Source organism: Melopsittacus undulatus, chromosome 15 (genome assembly GCF_012275295.1).
Source record: "Melopsittacus undulatus isolate bMelUnd1 chromosome 15, bMelUnd1.mat.Z, whole genome shotgun sequence".
Classification (NCBI taxonomy): domain Eukaryota; kingdom Metazoa; phylum Chordata; class Aves; order Psittaciformes; family Psittaculidae; genus Melopsittacus; species Melopsittacus undulatus.
In genome coordinates this window covers 1,695,911-1,720,067 of record NC_047541.1, presented here as the reverse complement: position 1 = coordinate 1,720,067, position 24,157 = coordinate 1,695,911, and the positions used below count along the sequence as shown (strand labels likewise).

General features: G+C 45.4%; 1 protein-coding gene across 1 annotated transcript in view; it reads right to left on the bottom strand.

Annotated features, from left to right (window-relative positions):
* LOC101879856 (protein Aster-B) overlaps positions 1-24,157 on the bottom strand; it is a 66,441-nt gene that overhangs the window by 21,459 nt on the left and 20,825 nt on the right. Inside the window, exon 2 of the mRNA XM_034069477.1 lies at positions 2,183-2,393. Within this exon, the coding sequence (XP_033925368.1) occupies positions 2,183-2,393 (211 nt within the window). The remainder of the gene's footprint in view (positions 1-2,182; positions 2,394-24,157) is intronic.

Below are 24,157 nucleotides of genomic sequence, written 5' to 3'. Positions count from 1 at the left end.
TTGGGTTGGTACACTCTTCTGAGGGTAGCATAGAGATGCGAGATCAATCTCAAATGATCTTATCTCCAATCCAAGCACCCACAGAGGGATCTTCTACTTATCACCTTTGAGAGCGAGCCCATGAATTCTCACAATTCATTTGGGACAGGTCTGTTCTAACAGGTTTAAGCTGGATTCATTTGGAATCACTGATCTTTAATATTTACATCACACAGGGAAGCGTGCGAGGGCAGTAAGCTGAGATCACTGGCCACGGAGCTACTATTCATCATAAAAAGCAGGCAAGAGGTTATGGGGATCAACTCTTGCTTCTGAAAGCCACAAAGTAAGAAGAGAGGAAAGAGAAGGGATTACGGCACTCTCAGCCTACCAAAGCCAGCAGATTTCTCCCTGGCAAAGGCAGCAGCTCGCTTCAAGGGGGAGGGAAAGCAAACCTTAAAACAAAGGCTAAAATTAGTCAGGAGTAATTGAAGGAATGTGATGAACAGGCCAGCTCTCACCCCATGTGAGCAAATATTAACGAGATCCCAGTGATACAAGTGAAACCAGCTTCAGCTACAGGCACGGGGCTGAGCTCTTGCTGACATTCTCACAGCCGCACCAGGAGAATGCCTTACTGGGGTCACCGCTCAGTACCATGGGGAGGGGTTCTGAGTGATGAGACAGTTCTACAGTGGGGGACAGGAGAGAAAAAAGAAGGCTTACTTTGGAGAGGCGCTTGTGTGACTTAATCGGAGAGAAAGCATGCAGGAATGAAAAGAGAGAAATTAAGGAAAGAAGAAAAATTACCTCCCAAATCAAGAGAAGGAAACCCACAGACCCAACAGAAATCATTATACCCCCTTCCCTTTTAGAAAGCCAAGCTTTATAGTCACCATGTTGCTAAGAATCGCACTCCCATGGCCTTAAATCACAGCAACTCGTTTCTGTAACTCCCCCTTAGTAAGGATGCCATTTCCCGGACAGTGTCTCCCAGCATGGCTATAACCACAGCATCCTGCCTGCCTCCCATCTGCATGGTTTTCCTTTGGGGACACACTGCTGGCACCGTAATGCCTGATGCTGTCATCCGGTCCTGCTGCCCTGTAGGTTGCTGAGTGCACAGGAAGCAAGTCTGACCTCAAGGGCAGCGTCAGAGCTGACAGGTCTTATATGATCCACCTTGAGAATACTCTTTGCCTGCTCTTTTCCACTTCCATACTCTCCCTATAGCAGTGGGTGATCAGTTCAGCCCAGTGAACGTTGGCCAGTGAATCCCGTTTCCTCTGCTACCAGTAACCACAAAGGGGAGTGGATAAACACTTCTTGGGTGGGATAGTGGATGAAGACTTCTTGTGTCCAGCACAAAATCGGGCAAAGATCTAACAACTCATTACACAAGCCATGAGAATTATATCTGTGACACCATGAAGTTGTTCAGGATGAAATATTTCACTTTAAAACACTGGAAATACACATGTAACTACCTTACAATATGCCACTCGCATGAGGGTTATAATCAAAGGTTATATTTGGCTCCCATGTGTGTTTCAACAGGTCCCATTTGCTCACAGATAACTGAATCACCCAACCCTGCTCCTCAGAACAGCAAAGACAAGGCTGTTTTGAATATGGTTCAAAAGACACAATATCTTTCTAGAGAAAATATCATCTGCCCTGGCCAAGACAGTGAGAATAGTGCACTGATAGGATGTAATGCACAGAGGATTGGCCATTTCTGATTCTATGCAATTTGAGCCTCATCTCAACACAGGGCTTAGGACTGGAGAAATGCATGGACCCTTTCCAGGCTGTCTGCACAGAGGTACCTATATGTTTTTCACAACCCTTCATGTTCCAGATTATAAACCAGCTGATTTTCAAGGTCTGTCTCAAAACCACAGAGCCTCCCATAGAAACAGGGTCTTGACTTGCCAAATCGTCAGCTTACATAAACTGTTATGGAGCTGCCATATGAGCCATCAGCAGCTCACGGATGCTAAAAGGATGCTAGAGCTGTGCCAAAATCTGACCTACACAAATGGCTCCCAGTTCAGAGAATCTCCAGAAGGATGATAGGGGAAGGAAGAGGAAGGTTAGCTAGAGGGGAAAAGGCACAGAACAAAGCCAATGTTCTGCATTAGAGGGTTTAGAGCTGGGGACACATGCACATCTTGCCCAAAGGCATCTGCTCGCTGCTCACCTTGGAGTTCTTGGCCCCGCTGCGGCCTGACTGAGAGGAACAGCTACGCTGTACACCCTGCTCCGGCGTGGAAGGGGATTTGTCCGACGAGTGGTCCGAGCCTTTCTCCACCATGGTGTCTCCTTGGGAGTCCTGCGGCGTCGGGGACCGGGAGCGTTTGCGCAGGATGGGGGAGCAGGCAGGCGTGCTGCGGTTGGAGTTACTGGCAGTACTATGGAAACAAAGGAGGAAAGGGAAGGGTTAGTGATCTCCAGCTCAAACCAAATACAACCGCATCCATCCTTGATGTGGAGCATTGCTCACAGGTATCTCCACCAGCACAGCAGACAAATCTGGCTTCCCTAAGCGATGCGCCCAATGCCACGCGTAGGACTTAATGTCCTCAGTGAAATTAGGCTGTAGGCAGCTACCATTTACCAGTGGCAAAGAAAACTACAACGGCTTGCCAGTGTCTTTTCTCCACCTACTCTTCAATTCATCTGACCACAGAGAATGAACTCATTCTCTCCTGTCAGCTCTGAGGGTTCAAAAGGAAGATCTGAGCTTAGGAAACCTCAACTTGCTCTCAAAAGCAAAAGAGATACCAATGTGTTCTCAATAGAGTCCACTCTTAACGGAGTCCCAATATGTCCCTCCTTCATTTTATTCCAGCAAATGTAACTAGACTCAACAGGATGCACAAAAATGGAACCATGTCTCTTAGGAAACACTCCATTAAAGCTCATCAAAACCAATGGGGCACTGGGAGGGGAGTCACGATGACAGACACCACAGTCATTATTTCCTGTACCTAACCTTCCTTTCCCACACCAGCTCGAATTGGGCATGGAAATGTTTTGCTATGACGTAAAAGCTTTCATGATTTAAAGAAAGAGAAGTTGCCCTTTCATTCTGGGGAAAAGCAACGCCTGGCAGAGGTTTACAGACAATATGAAACATTTAGGGGAATGGAACTTCAGTAAATGCCATAACACATAAACCAGAAAGCCAGTTACATACTTATTTATACAGAACAGGAAAACTCAGATTTCCTCACTGTTCCTTCTCTTCTGATGCCTCTTCTTCCTGCCAGACACTTCAAAACACCACACGCTGCATCCATTTTCCCTCTGTAACTCATTTCCTTTAAGAGCCAAAACTATTTATGACCAGACCAAACATCTTTGAGGCCTTCCCTGCTGGTACTGTTCAGCTCTGCAACCTGCAGGTCACACTGGGCTGATCCAAGGATGAACCCTGGGCTAACTCTGCCATGCTGAGTTCCTACTGTACCCTGTTATCTTCTGAGCATTCGAAAGCAAAGCCACATCTGAGCAAGGCAGAGGAGCAGGCAATAGGACAAGGGTGAGGGAATTACAGCTGTAAGGGATTGAATTAAAGAAGTGAATACAATTGAACTCTCAAGGGCTATAATTTAAGCCCAATTACATACAGCAAACCGAAGTCTGCTTCTCACAATGGGATGTAGAGTGGGGGAGTTGAAGCCTTCTGAAAACATGCCTGAGGTTTCCTTCATTCTCAGATAAAAATCACAGCCACCTCTTACCTCTGAAGATGCCAAAACCATTTTACGCATGTTAGTTTAGGTAATGTAATACACTCCTTTATTAGGTTTGGTTTAGTACTGGATGAACTGGTCTCATGAATTACCCTCTATTTGGTCACTGTTTGTTTTAACACACAAGTGATGATGACACTTTCCCTAAACAAGCTGCAGATGCAACACTACAAAGTTGCTTATGCAAACATCAACAGGAGTCAGTTTCACCCTCATACACACAAGAAGCTTACAAATGGTAAGAGAAATGCCAACAGCAAACTGTGTGTCCCTGTTCCTGGGTCAATACACAGGAATACTGAATACCAGCTCCATGTACAGCACAACTGTAGCAATACTCAAGCTTTAATCCCTCCAAATGATACCTGAAACTAAAAACTGAACAAGAGATGATCCCCAGAAACACAAGGCAAGAATTTGAAGCCAGCATTCCTGAGTCACGTCCCACTGTGCTACATCTGTTGGAACATACTCACTTCTCCTCTGTGAAGCCTGGGTTTATCATGCACAATCTCCTTCTCATTTTCAGTTCATGGGAGTTCATACTCACAAGTTTCACTCTTGAGTTTCAGCTTCAAGCAACTCTAACACAGACTAAGTCAAATTCAGCCAAGGTTCTGCTTGCTTCCAGGTTGCAGATATGAAGGAGCACTGAGTTTTTACTGTTTCTAAAGTAAACCACAGTATAACCAGTTCACAGCTGCACCATGTGCATGTGAAACCCAGACAAGATCACTAAAGGTTTGGTAGCCCTATTGAAACTGTAGTCAAATGAGACAAATTCTACCTTTTGTGGCCTGCAGTAAGTACATTAATACTAGCTCCAATACACACTCACAAGCATGGAAGATACAATCCCAGTTTTTACACTCTGAGCACATACATGCTCCAAACCAGCCTTAGCATGCCTAGCACAGATGCAGCTATGGAGGCTGATTCAAGCTGTATCACCCATGGTCTTACAGAGCTCCTCAGTCACGCTGAATAACCCACATTGATGCAGCTACACAGGAGCACCATCAGCACTAACTCCCTTAAAGTTGGCATGTATGTGTTTGTCCAGGCTCAGTTCACACTGTTGTAGCCATAGGCTTTGATGCCAAGCACAATCTCGGGCACTCTCTGGTCTCCCAGCTTCATTTCCCAGTCACCGAGCATCTCTGGCATGCTTTAACAATCTCAACCCATCTGAATGTATAGTGTTAGGTATGTATGAATTATCACCTTTGCAAATAGGGAAAAACAGACAGCTTCAAGGGTGCCTTCTTACGCTTAAGGCAGGAGAGCTGATTGAATTCAGGTCTGAATCCACCTCGCTATCTGATGACTGGGCAACACTGAGTATTTGTTATCACATGGAGGGCTCCATGCATGGAATACGAGGATGAGCACAACCCCCCCAGCCTGCAGCTCCGTCCCACTCGCCTCCCCCTGCCCTGAGCCCCTAAAACTCCCTGTTCAGCCCTTGAAGCTTGAATCTAACCCAAGGCACAGCCATGACGAACGCTTTCTGCAGTTGCCATAGTGACCACGGCCTGCCATTGAACCAGGAATCAGCGCCTGAAGTGCCAAAACGGCTTGACCCACTTTGAAATGAAATAATAGTCATAAATAATGCTTTACAGACCTAATTGACCACAGCGCATTCAGGGCCTCCCATACCCCCGCAGAGGAGCCTTTAGTAGATGCAACAGATTAAGCGAGGGACAGAACACAAACAAGCCCACCTAAGCAGCAGCCCTTTACTCCTAGGTGGAGTATACAGAGCATACAGGCAGAGTGTGCCTTCTTGGTTTATGTTCATATTGTGCCTAAGAGCTCATCTTATGATTGGAGCTGCAGTAAAAATAACATGAGAAAGTGTGATGCAGATAGGAAAAGGCCAAATTCTGTTCAGTCACGTGGAGGACAAGCCTCAATATCCGAGCTTTCCTTTGGGTGATGGGAAAAGAACAAAGCCTGGCAATGCACAGACAAGCTACCTGGTTACATCCTAGCCTGAACACTCCACAAAGCAAGGATGCAAGGTGAGACAAAGAATACAAACTTCCAATGGAGTATCTCCTGTAAAGATTGGAACAGTGACTCCAGCAAGCAGAAGCTTTTGGGAATGGCTGCGGTCTGTATTCCACAAGCTATGCCTGGGATTCTTACAGCTATAAAGGAACCCTGAGGACTCTGCAATGCTTTAATGGAGAGCTCTGTAAGTCTGTTACATGAATGACATTCAAGCATCCCTACACTGACATGAAAGTCTGTCCATCCTACCAGATCTGCAGTAATCACCCTGCCTGCCACTACAACAGCGCCTGTTCTCCTCTCAGGTAGTAATGCACACAGTAAGAAGACACACAGCACATCCATTTGAATCTGCCGGTTGCAGGATGTGAACTAAAATCATCACTACACTGTGAAAAACCGAAGGGTTTGTTACAAGGGCAGCTCATGTGAGCAAGTGGCAGCTTCTGGTATGTGATGCTCCCACCTTCATCATGTTCACCAGCTTCTCAGGCTGCAGAAACACATCGATGACACCATTTCCTGCAGTGTATTTCTAACCCCCTCTGACTTCCTCCATTTGGAAAGCTAGTCAGCAGCCTCCAAGTCTGCCACAGGTCTCAAACTTAACTTTACAAGAGTAAATGTGCTTCTGTTGTTTGCATCTCCCTGCAGCCCAGAGCACCTACCTGATAGTAAGCTTTTTAAGGCACTGGAGCTACCAACAGCATTGCAAATGTTGGGTTTAATTCGATAACCAGCTGAGTGCTATATGCCTCCAAAATGGCATATATTGAACCCTGCTTGTCTGAAATCTGTGCAAATAAAGTCAAGCCTGTGCTTACACACTTTCCTAAACAAGAATGAAGGAGATCCTCAAGCATAAAACAGAACTACTGATAAAGCCTTGTAAAGTGCAGGAAAAGCTACAAGGTCAAGAAGGCACCTCAAGCCTGGATGTAGTACAAAAGGAGTTAATTCTTCTCAGAAACAGCTAGTAAAGGGGTTCATTAGACGCCTACAAAGATACTTTTCTGTGGTACAGTCTGACATCAGTGGAAAAAGATGAGATTCAGAAACTCATTATGCAGTCTACCAAACAGAAAGCAGATGGTAACAACTTTTGATCATCACCAACCTACACTCACTTCAAATTGATAATCCAAGAATGAAAACCTCCATATATCCTCCAGCAATTCCCTGGGCTTGGCATGGTTCTACAAGCAATAACAAAATGCTATACTTATATTACATTTCCCAGTAAAAAGAGACAGAAAAGCAAGCATTACATTAAAAAAGCAGTGATACCTGGAGGGCTGTAGAGAAACTGAGCAGTGTTTCATGGCAATTGCTTTATAAAGGATAGTGGGAATAGCATAATTTCTGCTTGTTATTTAAACAACTGGTTTTTAACAGAAAAGTCCATCCTTGTCAAGGATTTACTGTGATTGTTCTGACGTTTCACAGAATGGTGCCCTCCTCCTATAACATTCAATAGCATCTTTACATATTCATGAGGCAAAATTAATGCAATTATTATGCTCAGGGGGATTAGCAAATCACTGCAAGCATTAGGGAGGAATTTGCCTTCTGCCCATATACAGCACTGCCAGGTTGGTCAAATGTATTATTAACAATGTCATTGTCTGTCTCCGAACCATCTGATACTGGTTACCACTAGAGACAGACAATCAACTCTGATGGACAAATAGCCTGATATCTTACAGAAGCTCCCACTGTGCTGCGTTTGAAACAATGCCTCCACCTCTCCCTTTTTACCTGGAGCTATTGCAAACCCCAATCCAAAGTTGGGAAATGTTGGCAAAATAGAACAAGATAGATCTTAATAATACTACCCAATAACACAACAGCCCTGATTTAGGGAGGATCATTAATCTGCAGAGCACCAACATGTGTTACAAATCATGCACCAAACCCCTCCATCACCCATGCATTAATATAGTTTGGTTTGCTCTGGTGGAAGGCAAACCACATGGAACAAAGCATGATGGATAATACAATGAAACCTGGGGACAAATAAAGGGGAAATAATGCAAAATGAGAATTTCACATCCCTCTGATGTTAACGCATCCCTGATGTGAAGGAAAGTTTGAAAACTTGACAGCTCAAAGAATAAAAAGTGAAGTTAAAATAAATCTGAGCATGCTTATTTTAAACCTCATTATCTGCACAATCACTCAGTGGTTTGGAGATGCATTGTTGCTGTTGTACATCAGTCCATCTGCATTGTTCCCAGGGAGAATAATGCAAGATAGCACTAAATAAGTAGTGATAAAAGATCCATGCTCATTTTGGGTGAGGACATATATGTGATACACCTTTTAGATTACCTCAACAGCAGCAAAAGCACTCTTCCCTTCTGCCTATCTCCTGCTATAACATAGCAAGGCTATGAGCATCCCAGGACTTTGGCCCCAGCACAGGTAGCATCTCCCTCAACACATTCCAACCTTGCGGCAGGGCTTTTTTAAACCACAGATTAAACATCTAATGAAGCCTCACACCACATCTTATCAGCGACAGAGCGGGGGTGGACAGGGGTATTGTGTATCTGGGGAGTAGAAGACAAAGCCAAGAGCTGCACAGCTTCCCACTCACTCCTGCTGCTCATCAGCATCAGCTTTCATAAGTTAATGGAAGATGCTGTAATCGTCAAGGCTGGGACCAAATCGATTTCTTTTGTTCATCTCTTGATGCTTCATCCCTTTACCATTGTGAAAACAGCCCCTCACCCTGATATCCTCCATTCAATCCCCCCTGGCACTAACCATACTGTCCAGCTGACACCTAAAAACAGAGGGTATGGGGATACTGAGTGCTACAGTCACACACACAGCCCTTTGTCCTGAGGACCTGGTTCAGGTTTGCCCCCATACACACCATATTCTCTCTTGCTTCATCCAGCTTTCTGGTTTTCAGTGGCACAGACAGTTGGAGGCTTCCCTTGGCACAATGTTGGGCACCCAAAGTTATTCCATTGAGGTAAAATACATCTCTGAGATTCGGCTTGAAGTTTCCTTCCCACTGAGCCAAAACCATAAGCTCCATCCTAAATCTAACAGCTTCAAAAGGAGTTCTCCTTCATATGCATGTGATTTAATGAAGCAAGGAAACAGGAATACATCCCCTGTACTGAATCAGTGCTTTCCATTTAGACAGGACAATGCTAATCACCAGTAATCTGTATAACAGCAATCCGTTAGTGAATGGGGGTTCAGCAGGTTTTCACTGCCTATAAGCACTCCCCATTTCCTACTGCCATAAAACAAAGCCACCTGTACAGGCACTGGAGGACAGCCTGGAACAAATCCCACCCCTCCCCATCACTTCAACCCCACAAACAGAGCGAGGAATGCAGAGCAGAAGCAAAGCATCAGTGTGCATGCTCCGAGCCCTTTAGAGAGCAGGGAGCACATGGGCAAACAAATAACACCATCTTCCTGCAGCGGCTCCAGCTGCCCTCCCGTGACGCACCCGTTGCCCCTCGGGCATCAACCCCCTTCTGCTCCCCCCATAGCCCCAGCTGCCATCAGAGCAGTGACTCCCCTTTGGGGATGGGGGGATGGAGCAGGCGTGAACGGAAAAGGAGGAGGGTGAGGGGAATGGAAGCTGCAAATGCACACGGTCAGATTTGCCCATGGGTGGTTTCAGACAATCAAAAGGCTGCTTTAGCAATTCCACTGTGGGAGAGGTAGGGTGCGTGCACCGGGGGGGAAAGGAATGAGCCTGGGGAAGGGGAAAGGAACGAAGCATCCCTGCAACATGATGTCACGCTGTCGGCTTTCAAGTCCCCCAAACAGAAAGGAGCAGCAGCGGCAACCAACATGGACTCCAGATTTAATCTGCCTTGAAAGCTTATGTCTCCGGTGGTAGATCTGCTCGGCAGATCCGTGCCGAGCACAGCACGCACGCCCCTTCCATACCCATCCATGCACAGAACAGACGCGGAGGGGAGAGGAAGAGGCATCAGCAGGAGGAACGGGAGGGTAACACTAACCTGGTAGCCATTAGGGACCGTAGTGCAGCGCGGAGCAGCTAGGAATTCATTCATTCATGCACTCGTGCGTGGCGGGGGGCGAGCGAGGGTGGGCCAGCGGTGAGGTGGGAGGGTACTCACCTCCTGCACCATCTCAGAGCCCTTCCCGAGGGGAGCAGGGAGCCGGGGGGTGCAAGGGGCTCCTCACGGGGAGCCCCGTCTCTCAGCATAGTGCTGGGGCTCCTGCCATGGCTCAGCCTCCCTCCCTCCCCACTGTGTGTGCTGATGGTTTGTATGGCTCGGCCCCTGCTGCTCTCTCTCCCCCCCCGTCGATGCTGGCTCCTTCACACGCGCACAGCAGCACACACACACACGCGTGCGCACGCAGGCAAGAGCTGCTTTACATAATGCAGCCCCCTTCACGCCTTCATTATTCCCCTTCTCCAGACGGAACAGTGGGGGGGACCTGCAGCATCTCCCCAGTACCCCCCCGTTATACCTGCCACCTTCAGATGCTGCCCATCAAGCCTGGCAAAGCGAGGATCCTACAGGTTGAGGGGACCGTCCTCATCCTCACCGTGCGCACACCGGCCCACTCACGCACAAGGGAGAAAGTTTGGGAACATGGGAGCATGTCGATGCAGGAACAGGAGGGGAAATTAAACCCTCATTAACTGCTGAAGTGGATTATCTAAACCGAGTTAAACACTGTGAGGACACTCGCTCGGAATTAAGGTGACCTCAACTCTATTTAGCTTGCTTCATCTAGAAAGGTTCATTTGGTTTCATCTTTCATGCCTATCCGTGTGCAAACAGGCCTGGGATTTTAAAAGGCAGGTTATCAAGCCAAGTTTACAACCCTAGAGCAGTATTAGTATATGGTGTGTCACTGGGGGACATACACGTTGCTTTAACACCGCACACCCACTGATGGGCATCTTTATCCCAGAATAAGAAGGTTTTAGTCCCTCTCAAGGGCTCATAAACTCCATAGGCTGAAGGATGGAGGCCCTTTCCCTTCTTCTGTTGCATTTTACTCATTCCTTACACAGAGGTGACCGTTCTCTCTTCTCTTTAGAAGCAATCACAGCTTTCATGCTAATGTCCCAAAAAAGCATCTTTCCAAAAGGCTGATTATCCATCCTTTCATTATAATCAAAATCAGTGGGAGCAGGAGGTGCTCTGCACTTGAGAATCAGTGCTCAAGCAGACTCCTGCCACTATGCAATTCAAATGCTGCACATGATTTTAAATGGAAAACACTATCAGCATACATGCATTTATCCAGGCAGTACAACAGTACCATCCTCTTGTTCATATTGCTCAAAGAATACATACAGATGCACATGGCTTCATTGTGGATATGCCACTATTCTCACAAATGCATTGCCCTATTAAGAGATCCACCAGCATCCTCTTTGTGCCATGAGGGACTGTAGCACTTTCATTCTTCACCTTCTCCATTTACAGTGCTGCCAACCACAAGCATCTAAAATACATCAACTTTCACCCCGAACATAAACTTGGCACACAAAATGTGGTTTTGTCTAAGAAAATCTGGTTTTCATACCTCTAATTCCATTATTTGCTGCTTTAATCCAGCAGCATCTCACTGCAAGTCCCCATAAGGATGGAGCTTTTTAGATGCATGGAAATGAACAGTCCCTAAGAGAAGTTGTAAAGCTAAGTAAAAACTGGCAACAAACTGGTTTTGTCCTGTCACACATTGACCTTCTCCCAACACAGAAATCTCTCTAAGGTGTGCAATGCCTTCTTCTCCAGACTCTAACCTTCAATTCATTGGACCAGGTTCCATTGTTTATGGGTAAACCTGGTGTGTTTGCAACTGAGAAACCCACGTCTTGTGGTCTTCACTGAAAACATTGCAGCACTTCCCCAATACAAACCTAAGCACGAGCAAGAATACATCATTATCCAGTCAGAAAACCCAAGGTGAGCAGCAGAGCCACTAGAACTTGCACCTTGGGTTTTCATTTCATACATGACCATCACAAGTTTCAAATGGCTACAAAAGCTTGTGAACTGGTGCATTGACAAACACGTTTAAAGAAAATGGCATGGAACATACAACCTTTCCTATTCCCTGTGTCCAGTGCAGTGGGACCTCCATATCCAAGGATGGTGTGACTCCCACTGAAATGACTGTACCTGGTTTCAACACATTAACAATGTGGATAAACTGGACAGGGTTCAGATAAGAGCAGCAAACAGTAAAGATAGTGACACTGAATCCATCCAACACAGACTGAAGGGCAAGGAATGACGAGCTTTAGATGATCACCTGGAACAGGAGTTTGATAACAGCAGGTAACAGATGAAAGTGCAACAGTACCAAGTGCTGAAAGACAAGACAGAGGCTTTTTTGGATGTAAACAGAACTAACCACTGTAACTAATTCAAGGCTAGATTAGCCATCTGTGGCAAACAATATTACGCAAGCTTTTATGCTTTCCTAAATGCTGTTCTGTATCTCAAGCAAAAATCAGTTCAGGACAGTCTTATACCTTGCATTCAACAGGGCTTTCACAGAGGTCTCTGAATGGTCCCATTCTGGTTTACAGCCTATGAGTCTTCCAGTGCTTTTTTTCCCTATGGCTCTTCAAAGAAGTGTGCAGATAGTTGGTCTCAGCCTGTACACATTTTGCCATGACTGAATGACTATCAAGGTCTGAACAAGTTGCTACTTTCATAAGTCATATGAGAGCTATGCTGCCCTAAAGGCTGTGAGGAAATTCAGTCTAATGGCTACTTCAGATTTGGAGCCATCGAGAACACTGAGACCCAAAGTAAAAGCGGTAGGATAGACTCAATGAGTTTAGTAGGATAGACTCAATGAGTTTAAGACCTACCCATTCTTCAGACTTGTCAGGAGAGAAGTTGAATAAAATGAGAGTTCTACTTCCAAAACTGCTGTGAGAGCAATGGTAGAAATGCAGGACTTAGAGACAAGCTTCTTAGGTTTATCTGGGACAGCATGCAAGAGGCAGAGTTATGGGTAACTTGAAATACCACACCATGTATCATAAGCTTTACAAACTTCATCACATCCACAAGGTTCAACCCAGGGTTGCCTGCACGTCCATCTCTCAGCCTTTGCCCTGGTACTACAGAATCCAGACAAGCACTAGGGCATTATTCCATGTGTGAAGGACAGCTTCAGGAGGAGTGAGTGGGGAGCTATCTGTGGCATGACACAGTCACACACCACAGCCTGAATACCAACCCCTACAGCAAGGTGGAAGGTCATACATCGGGAGCACTCCCTCCCAGGATGCTCTAATTCAGATCATGCCTATCTGTGGCAGGCTCTTCAGCACAAGCCATCCCTTTACTGCCTGCTGGAGGGCTGGTTTCTGCTTTGCTGTCTCAGACCCAGCGTAACACAAGCACTCTCATGCATATTGCATCTCTCAGGTGAGAGGAAACAATGCATTGTCCGAGTCATTAAAGCCCAGGGCTGATGATAGATACACACAAGACAGTCCAGTGACTGAAGATCCAGGCCTACAGAGCCCCAGGTAGGTTTGACATAAACTCCATCTCTAACAGGTATGGCTTACCCTCCCTGTAAGCCATACCAGTGATAGGGAAGCAAACAGCAGTCTTTCAAGGTCTGTTTGCAAAGCGTTTGGGCACATGGGTTTGAAAACACACAAGGTTTTTCATTTCTCCTTCCCAATAATTCTTTGTTCAATTTTAATACACTCTAGTTGGAAAGCTTAAAGGATTTAAACAGTTATTCCCCAACACCTCTACTTTTCAGCGGAGCTCAGAAGAGAACCAGGGACACTTACACTTCCATAGTACTTTTAGTCTTGTCTTCAAAGACATAGCAGAGATGTACAAGAAAGCATATCCTCAGGGAGGACTCATAGTGCTGCAGCCTCAAGATCTCCAAGTAGCATTAGCATTAGTGGTTAACTGATGCAGCTGGGTGGTAATTACTACTTTGCACATGTTGAGTATTTCTGCTCATACCACTGCTGGAGCACAGGAGCTGCTTTCCTCCTTAACCATGAAGATGCGAGCTCTGCTTTTGAATGCACAGCATTGTACAGGGTGAGTTCTCTGACTGGAATGTGTGGTCCTGTTTGCTGGCTCCTGCTCAGACCATGGAGCATCCCTCCAGCGTACAGAATGGGCGCTATTCTTCAAACCCCACAGTATTCTCACCCTTTTAAGCAATAAGGAGCACTGCCAAAACTCTTCCTTCTCCCTCCCACAGAATGAGCTCCCAGACAGGTACCAGATCAAGCAAAAAGCATTTCAGAGAACTCTGAGCTGACAATGGCATTTTGATGGAGCAGGATACAGTGGCTGCTACGAGCACATGGATTCCTACAGTAGTGGGGGATGGAGGAGGCAGGCAGTCATGTGCTCAAAGGCATGGAGAGGAAGAGGGGGAGGAGGAGAACAAGGAGAGAGAGAACAAAGTGTCAACGTCTTAACTGGGACACACAAAGAGCCAGTTCTTGGTAAGAACTTAATCCAGGATTAACAAGAGGTCAGCTACCTCTGCAAGGAGACGGCACTAAAAGGAGCTAATTAGCTCTCCTTAATTGCACAAAAGGAACCACACAGAATTCAAGGCATTCCCAAGGAGCAGGTCCCACCTCACCTAGGAAACACGGTCCTACCTGTTGTCCGCAGCACCACGCTCAAACAATGAGCGTGTGGAAAGCCAAAAGCAGGCAAGGTGAAAGGATGTTAGCAAGCATCAACAAGTGAAATGGCTGAGCAAGAGCTGGAGCCTACATCCCACAGGACAAACACTTTAAGCATGGCCAGTGTATTTCCAGACAGCTTCTACAGCAACCACAGCCACAACATGTGTAACTGCACAAGATCCCTATAGTAACTACAGCCATTGCTTTCATAAGCATCCCAGTTTAGGCAGGCATTGCACCCTGGGCAGAATAAAAGGAGAGAACAAAACAAATGCATCATGGACCATAGGCAGGTAGTATCCCCTGGTCTGGAAACTGGGATGATGCAGTGGAAAAGGGTGGCTGAATTGATCTTCCAGAGATTCTCAGACTTGAGTTTCTAATCATACATTACAAAGACACATACATATTGCTAAATCCTGTGCCAGCTTCTACTCGATACTAAATCCATCCCTTGTTTTCCTCTGAAACCATGGTATGTTCTATTCTAGCCCACTGATGATAAGCTGGTGCATATTTTACCCCAGAAGCACTTGTGCTGCTGACAGCGTGCTTGAAAATGAAGAATAATAAGCACATCAATAACTTTAACTGATTTCTCAAAGATCAAGCACTAATAAAAGTAATTCCAGTACTTATGTGTTTTAGAGCACCGTGCTGAGGGCTGGGCAGGCTGTAGGCAGACAGGGCCCTCACCGTGAGAAGCTTACAGTGCAAGACTTCAACCATGCATTGAAAGGCACAAAGAGGCTGCACTGATTTCAAGCCCTGCTGCAATCAAGGGAGGCACCTTCGACTCCCAGGTACCGAGTGCATCCCAGCTCCATGCCCAGCTTGAGAGAGGATGAAGAGAAAAGCACAACAGGTTGACCAGGGAACAACTATCACACACACAAAGGGAAATAGCAACAGAAACAGGAGATCACCTATTAGTTACACGTCCCTGTGGAATCATTACAGTAGTGCCTCCATTATCCGTGTATCCTTCTTTTCTTATCCCTTCAGGATGGAGTTGAATATCATGCCATTGTACTTCCCGTTACATTGTGAAGGTAGCCACCAGGGGACAAGCAGCAGCAAAACTGCACCTCAAACCCAACCCAAACACATCACGTTCTTGGCACACCACTCCAAAGATGACAAAGCCACATCCCACTCTGCTCCCTCAGATCTGCTGTTCCTATGCAAGCTCAGCACAAAGAGAATTCCCCGACAGCTGGATAAAGCTTCAATAGCTGCCATTGGGGAGAGCAAAATGCACATGGGCTGCTCTGTGCCAGGGGCTGGGCTCCGGTCTCCTGGTACAGACATGCCCCACTCCAATCCCTCCACCATCACTCTGCTCCTTATTCCATGCTGCACTGAGCTGAAACAGCTCAGACCTGGGAGTAGATTTATGTAGAGAAGGAAGAGGACAAGGGCCCTAAAAGGGCCTGATGCCTGTCTTCAGTACTGGCTGGTGCAGTGTGCACTTCTACGTCATGTCATTCAGTTACGCCAGCTTCACCATTCCTCTGGACTGTTCCAATCTGTTTATCCCAACCAAAAGCAGCTTCCTAAAGCCTTCTTCCAAAGCACTACCCCAGTCTCTGCCTTCAGACTCCCGATTTCAATCCCAACACCCATTCACACACATTGAATCCTTCCCCACTCTCACCCACTGACTCTCTTAACCTTGCCTGACACTCTTCCAGGATGGGTTCAGATTCCTGTTATCTGCTGGGCTCACCCAGAGACTCACTAACACTAAATCATCTAGTGCAGCCTCTACTCCCATAAAGACAGAGCATTGCTCCACCAGAGCCTTCTCCCCCCACACTCCCATCCCTTCCACCCGACTCTCTGTATCTCCATCCCAGCCCTGCAATGCATCAGGGCATCCTTTTTCCTGCGGAACTGCCTGACCTCAGCATGCACACACAGACACAAAGGAACCTGCATCCACAGGAAGGAGTCCTGCCAAGAGCTCAATGATGGCATTGCCACCTGTTAGCACATCGCATCGCCCGGGGAGAAGCTTCCCGTCTTCCCTGCTCCTCTGCTCTCCGGTTCCGAAACGACCATTTAAACTGCAGGCAGAAGCAGTTGTGCTGGGAGAGAGACCATTGAACCAGGCAGGAATCGCACTGCTCCGATGCATTTTATGCTCTCAAAAGTGGTTGACAAAAAGATTCCTCGCTCCGATAGCGGCTTGGCATGGCTGGAACAAAGCCTTCTTTGCAACTGGCTACCCAGCTCTGGCATCTGAACTGGCTGCTGCCCACTGGAAAGAAAAGCTCCCACTGTCTCTTTAAGAATGCCCTGTAGCCCACATCGCTGGAGCTCAGTTAACCCTGGCTGCTCCTCACCCCAGACACTGATGGCAGCTATGAGATACCAGGACCTCTTGCTTTCTCCTGCTCTTACCTACCTGTTCGACTGGCCTGGTACAGCTTCTCCACGCTGTTGCACATGCCTGGCACCCCAAGCATCTTTGCAGGGGCACTTTAAAAGAGCTTTATTAAATATCCCTCTAATCCCCATTATAAAAGCCATCAGGGAGTGCTTTTGTGATGACAAAGGAGCAGAGCAGTCAGCGTGGACCAAAGCATCCCAATTACCTCTAAATTCAACTTCCTTACTCCCACAAATCACTCCATTTAGTCATTTCTACATCATATCTTGCTGAGCTGGAGGGACTATGCAGCCTTCTCCAAACCTTATCAGACGCAACACAAACCATCCACCTCCCTAATACAATAGCAGGCAGCACAGCCAGGGAGAGGAGAAATACTTGTCTTCAGCACAGGGGTATTTCCAAACATAACCTCCTTGAAAGGCCATCTTCTACAGAGGGGTTAGAAAGCGCAGAAGGTAGCAATGTAACTCATATTGAAAGCGTATATAAACACACATACAAAAGCAATACAAACAGAAACTGATTCTATTCTGGGCAAAGCATAAAGAGCTGCCCTATCACTGCCCTTGATTTTGTACCTATTCCAAACAGGTATAAGGGGGGAACACAAAGTCAGGCCCATCAATACATAGAAAGCAAGCGAGCAGCGCAGCTCCTCAGCGAGCAGGGTAAGAGCACAAAGCAAATTAGACATGTTCTTGCAACATGATACAGGAGCAGGAAGGACTGATGTGATTCAGAGCTGCGTAAATCCAATCAATCACTTCTCATGGAAGCTGGTGAAATATGTGCTCTGTATGATCAGTTAATCCCTACCACTAACTTGGTTATAAGGCTGCCGTCATATAATCAGAAAGCTCTTACAGAGAAACAAGTTCAAAGGACAGCAACAAAAACATCACAATATTCATGAGGCTCATTTATTAAAGGAAACTCGAAGGGCAAACAAAGTAAAGTGGTCAACAAGTATTTGAAGAATGTAAACATCAAAGAGAAAGAGAAGCAGTAGTAAAAGGTTTGTAACAACAAGCAATGCAATTCTATTCTGCTGTGGGAAAAAGCTAGGCTGGAGTCAAACCCTTGCAGCCCAGAGCATGAGAGAAGTGGTATAAACTCATTCACTTGTCATGTTTATAAACATCATTAGGTAACCATTAGTAAGGACAAACAGTGAGGAACTGTCCTGCACTGGTAGGAGCATGGATTAATGCCTCAATTCCATCATGCTTTTTTCCTATCTCTAACACTGCTTTCCATAACTTTCCTAATAGGCAGCAATCCAGCCCAATGGAGCAAGGCCTTCCTTTTGAAAGCCTCTCTCACTGTCAAACAATACAATCTTAGATCCGTTTCCAAAATCATTTATACTCTCACCTGTCTTTAAAACAGAAACCTGGAAGAATCAATGGGAAACCTGTTGGAAATGCTGGGGGAAAATACCATAACAGGCATTTGAAGCAATGATGCAGTTTTACTGCCTTCAGCCAGCCACTGAATATTGCTCAGCTTCTCTAAGCTCCAACCCCTAGACACATATCTGCTTTCACAGCCTGCAGTTAAGCAACAGTTCATCTCCCAAACCTCATTCCTAAAATGTACATCAGATTGAAGGCCACCACATGAGAACTCTGCTTTTTAAACAGCTGACAGCTCTATAAAAACATGAATTCCAGCTCTGAGGGCTGCACAGCCACAACCCCATCTCCTTATGAGCAGAGGGCACTGCTTTCAGAGCTCTATAGCTGCTTTATTTCTATTCCTAGAGGGTCAGAAATACACCAAAATTGCAGCTCTAACATACTACCAGCTTTCTAAAATGCCTCTGTCTCCAGTGCAAACCTTTTAATTCACAGCACTGTGTGTGTCATCACTGCACAAGGATGAGACCTTGCCAACGTGGAATCCTCAGACCTTGCCATCTCTTTCGCCTGTCATTTAAACAGGCTTGTTTGCTTAGTATTCATTAAAGGAATGACTTTCCTTAAAGAGGGCTGTTATTAACCCCGTTAATTTGGTGCCTTGTGTGCATATGTGGATGCTTTACTTTGTTACCAAATCTTTGCTACTTCTGAATATATATGTCCTCCTTCCCTCCCCAAGTCCTTTTCATTCAATTCATTTTCTCCTCTATTTCCCTTCCTGCCATTCCAAGGCCTGAAATTAGGTGTAGTCAAGCCACATTCTTCCAAACCTGGTATTCCAAGTGGTTTGAAAAGGATTCAAAATATATACCCTAAATATATATTCTACCTCCCACCAACCCAAACCCAAATTCCTCCTTCTCTGCTCCTTTTCCATATGCATAGAGTGGCTGTGACATTGTCAGATGAGAATGGCAGCATTTACATCTTACGTTAGTTGAAAATAAGCAGAGCATCTCCCCCCCAGGGTCACTTGGCTGGGACCACAGAGAGCATCCTGTCCAGGAAGAATGCTTATGGAGAATAAACCTCTGGAAATATAAAGTATAATCAACACCATAGACCTAACATTGACCAAATGGGAAACTTTACTAAAGGAGAGGCTCAGGGAATGTTCCACCATCTTGTGCTCAGCTCTGCAAGCACATGAAGTTGCAGAAGGGGATGAAAAGCTACTGGTTTATGTGCACCATTTGTTTGGGTTGCTCTCCATTTCCCTAATTGACATTACTATTATATCTCAATTTATACCATTTCCTTTCACCAGAGTCAAAACACTGAAATTAGTACTTACCATTCATAATAAGTATTAATTACTATAACACTAATAATAATGGCAGCCTGCCATTCACATGCACTTTCTGACCAGGACTGAAATCAGAGGCACACAAGGGAGGATTCAACCACAAACACACTGCTTAATCAACCAAAGGAATACCACTAACTAGTTTAGAACAGAGAGCAAAGAAGAGGCTTGTTCCCAGGAGGAATTTCAGCTGACAAATGTGATTAAGCAAACGGGATCTCGACCAGGAGGCAGGAATTCTTGTGTAATGTGCCACAATGGCAATATTTGGCTCTGTCAGACCTTACCGTACCCACTTGTTGAGCAGACTAGCCTTGATCAAGTAGAAGCACTAAGTACCTGAGTGTTTCTGTTTAGTTCAACAGAACTATTAACACAGGCAGGGTGAATCACAAGCTTACAAAATGTGGAACACTGTTCAACATACCATTTCTAGCTCTTGTTACATGTAAATATCAAGCTGTGCTAGTGAGAGGGAGCGCTAAGGATGAATGGCATAGCAATATATATATTCGTAGATACTACATAGCATACTATATATGAACGGGGTGTTTTGCAGACTGAGAACCTGGGGCAGAGGCAAGATTGTTGTACAAGTGGCTAGTGACAGATTAAGGCTTAAAACTGACTTCTTGTGACTTCCAGTGCCAACAGCCAGGTCCTTGCTTCTCATTTGAAGGGATCAAAGAGTTAAACAGCTTGAAGAGAGGAAAAGAGAACCTGCAAAATGTTATCTACAGCCTCTTCTCAACTCAATTTGCCTCTTTCCATGCTTTTTCCTCCTGCATAACTGAGGAAAATAATCTCTAGAGAAGCCTCACTGCAGCCTCATTCATCTCAAGGCCCTGAACAAGCAATGGCTGCAGAATTCCAGACCAGTTCCCAAGCAGTTTGCCCTTCACTTGACATTTATGAGGCTGCTGAAGGACCAGAGAGAGCACAAGGTGATTTTACCCACTGATAAGCAGAAAAGGCCATTTTAGAGCAAAACAAATGATGAGGATTTAATTAGCCCAAGCAATCTGCAGCTCAAGGAGAGATGCTGGGTGTTGACTCTGCAAAGCACAATGTCTTCATGGTGTAAGTCAAAGAGCCCTCAGAGAGGTTTCAGTAAGCACATAGACATATATTAGAGAATAAAATTACAGATGGTCATCCAATTTTAAATCAAAAACTGATGCCAAAACCAAACCACGTAACAGAAAACATGAAAGGGCTACTTCTGCATGTCTGTCATCACACAGAGCTTCAGCAAACCAAGGCATTCATACTGACTCGGGTTTTCTTCAAATAGCCTCCTTCCACTGCAATTATATATATATATATATACATATATATATATAACTAAAATAGTCACTTCACATGTCCTTTATACCATATTATCACTGAAGGTATTAATTCAGCACTGCAGTCCAGGACAAAAACTGGTCTGATCTTGGTTCTATTTCTGGCTCAGTGATTGCGAGTACAGTGAATTACATGCAAGGTTTTTCCTTGACATTTGTGTACTTGGATTAGGCTCCTAATTGCTTACTAGCACTTCCCACTACTGAAAAGCCCAGAGAAATTAGCACAAAACCTGCTGTGAACCACTTCATCAAGCTATGAAACCATTTACAAAACACATCTATGGATACTCCTCAAAGTTGATCTCTGGGTCACCTTACACAGCATCGTAATGTTTCTTTCTGTTGAGAGAAAAGGATAGAAACTGTATTTTATGGACAGAGGTTCCGCCAAAATGGTCAGAATATTCTGGATGCAGGGAGAGACAAGTGACCTATTAATATGGTTTCCTCTTCCTGCTGCATCGACAGCAAATGGGAACATTCTGATTCCTAAGATCCATTTGCAGAATTTAGAAGGAGGAGTGAAAGCCTCTCCTTTCCAAAACGCTAGCACCGTGTTGGTACGTATGTGGGTCAGCTCTATGGCTTTCAGCAGAGGATTATCAGCACCTATTTCTTCCTTTTGAATAAGAAGCACAGAGAAGAAATGAGGAGACGCAGAAGAATCGATGAAGACTGGAGAAAAGAACACTGAAACGTAACATTTCAACCTGTAATGTGAAGGCTGAACAGCACAAAAGGCACAACAGCACAATTATGTAACTTCAATGGAACTATATCGCTAGTCTTCCCCCAAAAAATGAGGAAGAATTGATTTGGAAATCCATCTTTCATTTGCGATACAACAGAACAAAGTTCGTGTTCACTGCACACGGTAGAGCTGTTTGCAGTATCAATATGAAATTGAAAGTAATTTAAACAGCTTCACCATTTCACTATGCAATTAAAGAGGCACGAATCCCAAATACCCACGTTGGTCACTTTTACGTATTATGGCAAGCAGTGATTCTCTATAAAACACATTCGTCCTGGCCCTTTTTCACCAACCCTTTAGTTTAGATCCTGAAGTCATCACAGGACTACAGTGTAAAGACTGCGTATGTGACAGTGCACAAACCTCCTCCCTTCCCTCTCAGACATGTGTGGCCCCAAGATGCTGACACACCAACTGAAAGAGCAGGTATCATTGGCTGCGCTCCCAAAGTGGCAGCCTCAGAGCACACACAACTGAAACTGCCTAACGTTAATCTTCACTGCTCCCTGACATCAAACAGCTTCTAATTTTAGCTCTGCTGTTCTGTAACCCTACCTAGTTCCCATCCCACCCCCACAACTATATAATAGATCCTTCCTTCAGATAAGGAGGGTGTTGGAACATTGAGAGGGGTTTTTTTTCTCACCCACAGGCACTAGCAGAAAAATGAATTGCAGATTTATTTTTAGGCAGAGCCTTTGGCCCTTATTTTCTCTGTAGGTTCCCTATAGCAGGTTCTGCGGCTTAGAAACGTTCCAACCAACAAATCAGCACAAGCAGTGCAGAAGGAACCACAAGAGGAGGAAAAGCAGATGAGCAGACTTTTGTTCAGGATCCCATTTATGGGGTGGCAGGTTCAGCCACCAGCTTGCTCTTATCCCTGCAAGACTCCTTAGTCATTTGATTGCCATTTTCCATAAAAGACCTAAATTAGTATCCATCTATGCTGGATTATGCACTCATCTGATGAGGAATAAGGGTAATGGTGAGCGGCACTGCCTAAGATGTATAGAGAGGGAAAGCTGCTCGCCCTGCTGTTGTAGTTTCTGCCTTTCTGAAGTTTAAAGCTCAGGGCCTGGCTTATTATAGCCCCTAAGGACCCATGAGATAACAGTGATGTAAGGCTGGAAGTCGAAGTTCTCTCTTGCAATCCCACATCACAACCTAAAACCATATGCAAGGGTATAAAAACATTATGTTGTGACATGAAGATAACCTATTAGACCAACATACTAGGCACTGACTAGACAAGTGCAGGGTTGTCTTATGGCAATAACAACACACTAAGGGACTGCAGTATCGTTTCTGATATCAGGATGTTGTACAGAACAGCATGCTGCTGCACCGGTACATCGGGACCTTGCGTCATGTTTTGATGTCATAAAGTGATGACGGTTACACATCAGGGTTCTGCTGTACTGCAGTGTACTGTGACCATCTAATGACTCCATGGTATGCAGCTATGCTGTGATATGATACCAGATGGTGATGAGATCATTTTGGGCAGAATTAGGTGGCGTACTGCAAAAATGCATGACATCGTATTAGAGATCAGCACATTACCTTGTGCCAAAACAAGCCTGTACCGAGACTCGGAGGTGGCCAGAGCTTCCCCCATAAGATGCACTATGCTATTTTGAGCAGTCTAACAGCATGCAATGAATGGGTCGTCTAAAAACAGGCAGAGCAAGTCCTCTTCCCAATGGTCAGAGCGGGCTGCTCCTGCTGACAGCATTCTGTCCCTGTGCTACTGCCCTTCCTGGTACAGAGAGAAATCATGTGTCTGCCTGAGAACAGCTCCATAAGGAAATCCGCATTAACCCCAGCAGTGCCACCTAGAATGGGAATGAACACTTCTACAGCAAGGACCAAAAGATCTGCTTGTATGCCATGCATTTGATGTGGCTTTCTCTTTAGATAAATACTAACCCTATAAAGCCATTTCACTGCAGATATTGGAGGCTGTACAACCCGTATTAAAGTACCTTAACCAAGTTTGACAAACAGCAAAGTGTATTCTATACTTAGATCTGTGCCTCTCTAGAACCACACTAATCAGTCCAGTAGTGACAAACACATATACTTAGGTGTTTAAGGACTTGAAATAACATCCTTAACTTACCCTTCTGTGCCTGGATACTGCAGCACAGTCAGGTAAATATAACTGCCTGCAAACATCCTAGAGGTGAAACACACTAACTACTGCAGTCCCAAATTGCTATATACTTCAATTAAATAAGGCAAACAATCAGACCGCTTGACTTGTTCCTCTTTGGGATTCAGAGGAGGATGAAGGGAGGATGCTGGAGAGATAACCCAAGTTAGCACTCTCACAAGCATCTCCAGGCGAGTGGATGAGGACCTTTAGTGCGCTCCCCAGCAGAACACAGCCCCCAGGGCAGCTCAGTGCCCCCAGGACCCTGAGGCAGAGGAAACTCAGAGGTAAGAGCGTCACCTACTGAAGCACTGCAGCATTTCAGCTAGCACAGGAGTAATCTAATGTCC